This window comes from Elaeis guineensis, chromosome 4 (assembly GCF_000442705.2).
Source record: "Elaeis guineensis isolate ETL-2024a chromosome 4, EG11, whole genome shotgun sequence".
NCBI classification, from domain to species: domain Eukaryota; kingdom Viridiplantae; phylum Streptophyta; class Magnoliopsida; order Arecales; family Arecaceae; genus Elaeis; species Elaeis guineensis.
In genome coordinates this window covers 1,877,900-1,887,457 of record NC_025996.2, presented here as the reverse complement: position 1 = coordinate 1,887,457, position 9,558 = coordinate 1,877,900, and the positions used below count along the sequence as shown (strand labels likewise).

The following is a 9,558-nucleotide window of genomic DNA, read 5'->3' as shown; positions in this document are numbered from 1 at the left end:
TGTAATTGTCAAACAAAATAAATATGAATATCAATATACTAATATCCTATCCGATTTCAGCCCTATCATATATTACATAAAAATTATTATCTGCCTTTGTTGTAGTAGGATATCATTATAGACAGTCCATAGAAGAAAAATCATGGCTCACCCATATTAAGGTGGAGAATTGACATGTTCGAAATACATGATATAACCATAAGTTATTCTCTCCAAAGAAGGATGGTTTAGCCATAGTTTCGTCCCCACACGACCCTAAAAAGAGGAAAAAAACACATTTGAATGATTATCTACCAATATATATCTTTGAATTTTGAATTGTCTTTATCTAAAAAAGAAATTAATGGAGAGAAAGATGAATCCTCTTGATCTTACTCAACTCAAATCTCTAAAAAAAATTAAAAGTAATAAAAAATTGATAAAAATAGAGTTTAATTTTTTTTTCTTTTACTAATGATTTAAAAACTAAGATACATAGCCATTATTTATAATAGTGAGGTCCGCTCTCATATAATTCGAATTGAATTCTTCTTCTATTTAACTAGGACTAGTTTTTCAAAAATATACATGGCTAGTATATATAAGAATGAAAAAGCTAAATCCTAAAGAAGTAGATCTGAACTCTTACATTGACTTTATCTTCTACTACTCTACTTTTTTTTTTTTTGTTGGAGATACATCCGATCAAAATCTTCTTCATTTTTTTTTCGATTTGATAAGCTTGTCTTGAAATCCAAACAGTAAAATTTGAACATGATCTCTAATCGTATAACTCTCTTTCGAAAATGACTTATATTGTAGGCCTCAAAAAATTATACCCAATTTGAAACAATAATCTCAACCAAGTGCCATACAACCAAGTTATAGTCTTTAGAAATTTGGCTTGTAATTCAATTTTACAATATAGTGATTTCGCTCATGAATCCTATCCCATCCCTATCTTTATGATCAAAATCATATACATCGAATTTTATAATCCTTCTAGATTAAATGATCATAATATTTTAAAACTCAACTAGAACTTTTTCTTACACTTTATTTTTATATTAAAAAAAAGTGTTTAGGTTGAAAGGTAGCCCCATTTGCGTGCCAGTCGTAAACTAATAATGCATGGACACCAAGTCTTGCCTATTAAAAGACAGCTTCCCTCTAAGTCAAAATTAGATTAAGACTTGCCTATTAAAAGGCAGCTTCCCCATGCGTCAAAATTAGATGACACCAGAACCACAATAAATGCTACCAACTCCAAGAGGTCATTGTCTCTAGGTGGAAAAATTATTAGCTAGAATGAGTCTACTAAATATAGACAAAGTCTTTTATTAACTTTAATCGGCTCTTTTTTACCTTACAATCAATCATGATCAACCATAAAAAGCGATTAACAAAGAATCAACTGATCTACGAAATTTTTATTGGCTTTGCCCAGATGGGTTTAGCTGCTAGAAAACGATGGATATCCTTGTCACGTTTTGAATAACTTTGTTGCTATGATGCCATAAAGAGTCCCATCAATAAAGACGTCCTAAAGAGAAATTTTAAAAGATAAAAACTTGGAAGAGTGGAAGGTTAGGATTGGAAGAACTCTTCAACATACCATAGATTTTCTTTCCTTTGTGTGCGTACCTGCGTGCATGCACGTACGTGTGCGCGTGTGCACGCAGGCATGGGCATGCTTTATGCATGTGTACTGCACAGATCCTTGTGCATGTGCACATGGTAAAATAGATATTGGTTTTAACAACAATATGTTTCTGCTCTTCATATATATATATATTCGAATGTATCATAACTTCATGTCTCCGTGACTAAGTTTCAGCTTTTCAATAATAAGGTATCATAGCTAATTATATGACTAATTCTTTATTTACATCCACGATAAGAGAAGTTGCGAATCATTAATCGTATTTCTAGCAGTAAATATATAATTCATCTGGTTATTTGTCAAGTTAAAAGCATCAGGTGACAACAGTTAAAACTTTTCAATTCAGGATTTCCATTCCCATCATTATTTTGTGATGAAATAAGTAAATAACTAAATCACCCCATGGGAAAACTACAATATTTTGTCTTCCGCATGGGGGAAGCTAGCAGAGTTTCGCAAGGGATTTTTACTTTGGAATTCCATAGCCTTGTGGTACACTTTGATAATTTCTTAGGAAGTTTATTAATTTCTCCTTTTCTACACAAGTTAGGGTAGCCTCTCCCCTTGGTGGACCAAGTAAGCCATGGTACGGGACAGCTCATGATTCACTGAAAGAGTCGATCGGAAAAAGAAATTTGTAGCTAACTTTAGTCTTTCACATTGGGCATGAGGGAATTTCAATCCGCCACAAACTTTATTCAAGGTTACCTCTCGTCCTCCAAGTTGAAGTTGTGCCCGATTTGTTTGATACTTATCACATTGGATTTGGTTCACATAATATATATAATATTAACTGGAATCGGTCAATTTGAATTGCCTGATGGCTGAAGTTCTGTTAGAAGATAATTACGTGCAAAAGGTGATGTAAGCTGCAGACAAAAATCTTATCTCAGTTTTTTTTTCTGATATATGGCATTTCGAGTTGAAAACATATGATTAATTTGAGATTTTAGATAATATTATGCTGCAAGATCGCAGCAGTGGAAGGTACGTATACATGAGTCTACAAATTAATATTTGCTGATTTTCATCAAAAAGAAAAAAATTTGCTAACCATTGAACCATGCATGATATATTTAGCTGCAAATTTCAGAAATATTTCTAAGTTGTAGAGAAAATCTTAAGCCGAGTTGGTTGTTTAACTGGTCTTCCACATGTATGCTAACGATCGAACCGGGACAAAATCACCTAGGTGACATATTTATTAATATTTGATGATGTTAAGTGATCAACAGAGTTCCGTACAGACTAGGAACACATTGTCTTTTTTTTTGTTTCCGATGATCTCATTCCCAAGTAGAATACTGTTAGGTTTAATCTCTGCTACCGCGTCAATAGTCTTTTTTCTTTGTTTTGCACAAAGTAAGCTGCAATTCATCATTCTTAATTATCATGCTTCAAAAGTTAATGAAGATCATCGAGAGATGGCTTCCGATCAGGTCTGTCCTAAGAGAAAGAGGTATGGACCTCCAATCTGTCTATCGATCTTACGGCATGGAGGATAAGATTATGGAGCACATCTTTTTTTCTATGTTCGAGAGCTAGACTTGTATTGCACCTTGTGAATATGCGTAATTTGACTATCCAGGCCGATCTCCAGTTTAGTCTTTTCTGGACTTTCTGAGGTGGTGTGCTGGGATCACTGTGATCAGGATGGCTGATATTCAAGTAGCTTACATTGTCTATCAGATTTGGCTATCCAGGAATAGTCTGGTGTTTGAGATCAGAAAGTACTCGATGAAATTTATTCTGGAGAGAATCCATTGCCCTAGCAATGGAGATGACTGATATGGCCTTAAAATCTTCAAAAATCTGGAACTTCCATCCTCCTCGTATAGCTAGTGATCTGTCGAGTGTTTATCTTTTGAGAGAGTCCCCTCTTCTGATGTATCTTAAGGTCAACTTTAATGGCAATGTCAAGAATTGCCATAGAGATGCTAGTTTCGTGATGCATGATCCTGCGTCCAGACTCATGATGGTTGGGGGTAGCTATCTCTTCGAGCTCTCGATTCTTGGTGTGGAGCTTCGAGCCGCATGAGCTAGGATTACTTATGCACGTCGGATTTTATGAGTCGACTATCTAGTCATTGAGGATGACTCAGCCATAGTAGTAGTTTGGATCCAGAGGTGCGTGGAGAATGACATCACCCACCCCCTTCTATAGGATATATCAATCAATTTTGCAGCCCCAATAATCACGCATATCTTCCAAAAGGCGAATATAGCAGTAGGGTGGGTGGCTGCTTTTATTGAGGAGTACTCTGGGATGATGCTTTGGATGGATATGAGAGAGGCCCCAAGGTGACTTAGGGATATTTTATTTTTTAATTTTTTTGAATATATTTATATAAAAATTATATGAATGATTTGTTCAATCAAAAGGAAAAAATAATTGCACCGAACCAGCTAATTTAAGGTTTAAAAAAATTTAAAATAAATGATTCTGTATTATTATTTTTTCTTTCAAATTTGGATAAGCAGACCCTGGCATGATGCACAGGTCCTAGTTGCAGGTGAAAAGAATATATATATATATATATATATATATATATATATATATATATAGCATTTTATATGGTTATTTGTGGAAGAGCAGAAGAATTATATAGATTTTTACCTTTTCATGCTTGCTTTAGAAACATTAGAGACGGTTGACAAATCCACAAAAGTATGAGAATATCACAGAAAAGGCTTGGAGGTGTGTAAATAGAAATCCTTTCTATGAGGAAAATATCCAAATTACAAATTTTTTCTGTTTGGAAAATCCACAGCAATACCCTTTTCTGTTTCTATACATGGAAGAGAATGATCAAAAAGGGAAGAAAATGCGTCTTTTGCTAACATTCTACCGAGTTTCCTATGTTCCTTCTATATACTTTTTTTTAATACCGGACAAGTCCTCATCCGCAACGCAAACTGCCGAGTTCGCCAGCTATGACTCTTTCTTTGATTGATGTAGAGTTAACCAATTCACCACCACTGAAAAATTTAAAGAAAAGAATAATCTAAAGTCAATTTCTCCATTCCCATCAAAATGGGATCTATTGAATCTCCTTTCCATTGGTTAAATTGGTGGCAAAGCCAGCAAATCACCAGCTTCCACGAATACCCTAAGCCAAAAGTCCATGTCGTCATTGTTGGATGCCCCAAATGAGCCAAAGGCCTCGCCTAGCGGACCATATGTTGGACCTGTGAAATCTATTTGTTCAACACAATTATCCATCGATAATGTCTCCAACCAGAAGCTCTCATCGATCACCGGAAATTCTTTAGAAGAAAAGCTCTCTTCTTTGACACCCACATTATTAGTAGTCTCTCTCGAAATTGTAGATGAATCCGTAGCAGTGCATGAGAAGTCACTATGTGCTTGATCTGGGGATCCTGCCAAAAGTCTTGGATCATCTAATATTGGGTGCATGAAGCCTGAACTGAGTTGCATAGGTGTATGCTTGGATTCCTTCTTTGCTTCTTGTGCCACCTGGTTCGGCTTCACTCTCTTCTTCAAGTGCGTGTGCCACACATTCTTGATTTCATTGTCTGTTCGGCCAGGCAACCTCGCAGCAATTGCAGACCATCTATCGAAAACATGAAAAGAATTGTATTAAGAGAACTTGTTTTTTTTTTTTTTTTTTTTTAAATGAACAAGAATTGAACAACACACTTGCTTTTACCAAAAAAAAAAAAACACACTGGCACGGCTAAATTTCTGATTTTCTTTTTTGATATTGACTGACTAAACAAAGCTACAGGTTTACCAATGCTACCAATGGTTTGTTTATAGGTTCATCTTAATTATTATAGTGTTAGGAAATCTGTAGTATCTCAAAGCAACTCTAATATAATAAATAGCGCATTCATCCATGTATGGATGGTTTTAAGGTGTGGACAGTTTTATATTTCGTTTCTAAGTGTATGTGGTCCTGTTGGCATGCAGAGGGCCATTTAATGGTAGCCAAAGCTAAAACGAAAGGAATCTTTGGAACTCTTCAAACTTTCTTTTTTATTGAATAGAGGTCATTGCCAAGCGTAATTCTCAGACAGAGAGAGAGAGAGAGAGAGAGAGAGAATTAAATACTAAAAAACTAATTATTTTACGTTGTCATTTTCATAATCCTGCGAATTACAACTAGTTCGCATATTCTGCTACCAATTTCCAGTCAAAATCTTGTGGCTGTTTATGCCCTTTGTCCCTCTCTCTCTCTCTCTCTTTTTCTTCTTCTTTTTGGAAACGGTACTTCACAAGAAAAAAAACATAAGAGAGCTGTATTCTGTGTTGAGCCGTACCTGTTCCCAAGCTTCTCATGCAAGTTGATGATGGTTTCCTCTTCCTCCTGGGTGAAGTTCCCTCGTTTGATATCCGGGCGCAGGTAGTTAACCCATCGAAGCCTACAGCTCTTCCCACATCTCAACAGACCTAAAGAATTAAATTTTCAAAAAAAATGTGAAGAGTGGTGAGATCCCATTCATCTCTAATCATAGCTCAAAACACTAATGATGACTTTGAAGTGACTGAAGTGATTAAAGCTTCTCAAAGACCAACTCACTTTATGAAACTTTTGCTCAACAAAGGAAATAAGGGAGGGGAAAAAACTATCAAAACCTAAAAACGCTTCCATCGTTATTTTACAATGGTAAGAATTTTCAAATATTTTCCCTTTGGTGGAGCAAAGTCATTTTCCATGATTCATTGAGGCATAAAAAAAAAAAAAAAAAACAACTAAAGATACCCATTGAAAAATATTTGCAAAATATCACTTTTTCAATTAAAAAGCTTTTTGTCTCCTCATGAAAGCCGATCTCTTCACATTCTTTAAGGCTACAACGAGAAGTCGCCAATGGATTCGTAATTACCGGCTTGTTTCGGTAGCGCACGCCAATTCCCATGGCCATATCTCTGGATATAAGCAATCAGTATCTGGTCTTCTTCTGGAGTCCATGGCCCCTTCTTCAGACCCATCTTTTCACAGCACGGAGCTCTCACCATCTTGGTATATATCAACTCAACTCAACTCTTCACTCGCCTGTATCCCTCTCTTTCCTTTCTCTAATCCGAGAGCTTCAGAGAAGAGAAGGAAGACCCTACGCTATTTATAATTATCCTTGTACCGAACCCAGTAGACAACGTGCTCTAATTATTCGTTCAAAGTTGCAGTAACTTCCCGGAAGGAGGGGCCCTCATTAGAGTGCGCATGCTCTTAATAACTCGCCAAAATAAGAGAGTTCTGCTAATTATTTTATGCACCCTAGCTTAAGTGATTATACTAGTCGATGGGACAGACCGAGTCCGGATACTTGACAGCGTCCATCACCGTTAATTGGGGTACCCCTCCATTGCGCAGAGCCACCCAATCAAACCACTCAATCGGATGTTTTCAATACTTTAGTTTTTTTTTTTTATGAAAGTTTTCAATACTTTAGTTAGCATCACACTCTATAATGAAGAAGGATTCAGCCTTAGAACGAGATGATATGTGCATCTGGTGACTTCATTTATTATTTTATGCAGTCAAAAACATCTCGTGCAATCTATTGTTAAATGCCGATCAGGCTACTTCCAAATGACACATTCACCATAGTCCAGGTCAATCTTTGCTTGTAGAGGATTTTAGCAGCGAGTTGTAACTATCAGTATAACTTGGTCGGAAGTCGTATTTTGGACGGGTCAAAAGATTAGGTCAAGTTAGAATACAAATATAAGTTTAGTTGTAGTCTGCATAATGATTAGTTGAGCTGTGTCAACACACTAGCATCCGTAATTGGATCTATTCTACGGAACTGCAATATCCAATATCATATGATTACTAAGAGGGTAACAGAATAACATAATTGTGATAAATTCATTTTGCACGTTTCTTATAAAGTACCAAGTGAAACATGTTTCCCATACAACTAAAATAGGATATACGTACATTTTGATCTTTTTGTGTTTATTGGTAAAAAGTATCTAAAAAAATAAACATATTCTATAAGCACTTAATTAGAAGTTAGATTTACTAAATTATTAAAATATCACACACGTGATAGGGGCCATGAGTATATAAAACTTGAGGTGCTTGAATCACAATGTAGTGTGCGTGCTTGCATGCATGTGGATGTGTGGATGAGGGTGGGTGGATGTGTGCATACGTGCATGTTCGTGCCATAAGATCAAACATTTTGAATAATATTATTTTGACAATTTGTTTTGGGCAAGATCCTGAATAAATTATTCCAAATGATGTCAATAGATGCCCAACTCTTAACCCACATGAATTATGAAATATTGTGGCATAGACGAAGAGACCTTAGATATTTGTATGAGATCAAAAATTCCAATTATTCTTTTAGCTAACTTTTTCATGTGAGATCCGGATTGCTACATTTATCATCGTGCGAATGCTAATCATTTATCTAATATTTTCAGATCAAGGAAAGAAATGGATTTATTTGTGTCAGGAAGAGATTTTATCATCAAATTTTTATCATGTGCTCTTCTGAGGAGCATCCCAACAGGATAATCTATCATGAAGTACCTTTTTAAATCAAGAAAATCTGACATGAGATAAACTAATCGGAATGAGCTCAGGGGAAGGCCAAGTGGCTGGTTCCTGTGCAGATACTGCCACCGCTCAGCATCGGGATTCCGAGAACCGCACGGTCTTACGGTCAGAAAAACGTGGGGTGGGCCAGACTAGATTTTGGGTCCGTCGATGTTTTTATATTTATATATTTTTTATTTTTTTTCCCCTTTCATATTTAATAATGTAGTCTAACACGGGAGGGACATCGGGTGCAAGTGGGAGAGAAATTTTGGTGGACGAAGGTAGGCAGAAGCTCCCAAAGAGAGCAGGAGAGGCTGAGGGTTCACACCATCACCATTCAGTAGTTCTCGAGGGAAGCCACCCTTCATTAGTTGTCGCCTTTTGTGACTTTGGACTCTGTTTTCCTAGCAATGGAGCACAGAGAGTCCAATATAGTGGCACAAAATGGCTCGTGTCTTTTTGAAAAACCTATGCATATCAAAAGTGGAGGGTCCGTCCAAAGAAACTCAAATCCTTGGATTGGGTGACTTACCATGATGGTCAGCCCTAATTCTCGGTCAACCTATCCGACTAGTGCCCTACAGCACTGCCCTATTGGCTGATGTTGACCAAGGAGGACATCCCCGGTGTTATGATTGGAGATTGGGTTGAAAGAAGATGGCTGCATACTTGGGCCACTACGTTGGTTGAGGGTAATTTAAGGCACCGTTTGGTATGAAAAGTTTAGCAGGATCAAGTGCTCTTGACTTGTCGTGCGAGGGCAAATAGGACACCTTAACCAAAAAAGAAAAAAAATCGGCGGATAATCCACAACCAATGAGAAAAGGACAGGGATTGTACCTCGCACTCGCACCTAAACCATTAGTAATCCCGTAGATATTAATTCTACCAACAAAAAAAAAAAAAAAAGCTTTAAAGATCCATAAATTAATGAAAAGAGGACTATACAATATACAAGTGAAGATTAAAATACATATATTAGATGGAAAGAGCGACACTTCCAAAAACGTTCTCTCTCAGGTTCAGGCAAGGCTTTGGTCTTGTGTGCTAAGCATATACGAAAAGATAGGCTGTAGGACTGAAAGCATGCATTCATATTTGACAACATGCCTTGGGTCACCTAAAGTGAATCGAGGACACAAGATTGTCTTTCGATACTTATAAATATTTAAAATTATAAGCAGGTACAAGGTCAAATTCAAGGCCAACGGTACTTGAGTTCATTAGTTCACACCCTTGCCCTCCGCACAAGCACTAGGTAAAGGTTTCAGGTTCATATTTTAAGGTTGATGAAGTTTATTTCTCATGTAATCATTATGCAGCAGAACCAATATTAAATTGTGCATCCCACATGTATAGACACTCAGATTAGATATTGCCACGTTAAAAAAAATG

At 36.5% G+C, this 9,558-nt stretch overlaps 1 protein-coding gene and 1 pseudogene across 1 annotated transcript; one reads left to right on the top strand and one right to left on the bottom strand.

Moving 5' to 3' along the window:
• Positions 1-3,680, top strand: part of LOC140856984 (cryptochrome-1-like) — a 12,421-nt pseudogene extending 8,741 nt beyond the window's left edge.
• A 729-nt stretch (positions 3,681-4,409) lies between these two features.
• LOC140857051 (transcription factor MYB30-like) lies at positions 4,410-6,684 on the bottom strand. The gene is made up of 3 exons (XM_073255289.1): positions 6,494-6,684; positions 5,927-6,056; positions 4,410-5,217 (listed from the first exon to the last, which is right to left on the bottom strand). The coding sequence occupies exons 1-3, from the start codon at positions 6,624-6,626 to the stop codon at positions 4,707-4,709; spliced, it is 774 nt and encodes a 257-aa protein (XP_073111390.1). The 5' UTR covers positions 6,627-6,684; the 3' UTR covers positions 4,410-4,706.
• Between the last annotated feature and the right edge of the window lie 2,874 nt (positions 6,685-9,558).

Bases quoted from the DNA above. Each gene is read 5' to 3' on its own strand.
- LOC140857051 (XM_073255289.1), bottom strand. From the start codon at position 6,626: ATGGTGAGAGCTCCGTGCTGTGAAAAGATGGGTCTGAAGAAGGGGCCA. The intron at 6,057-6,493 runs GTAATTACGAAT...TTAATTCTTTAG, and splicing joins TGCGCTACCGAAACAAGCCG to GTCTGTTGAGATGTGGGAAG. The intron at 5,218-5,926 runs GTACGGCTCAAC...TGTTTTCGATAG, and splicing joins CATGAGAAGCTTGGGAACAG to ATGGTCTGCAATTGCTGCGA.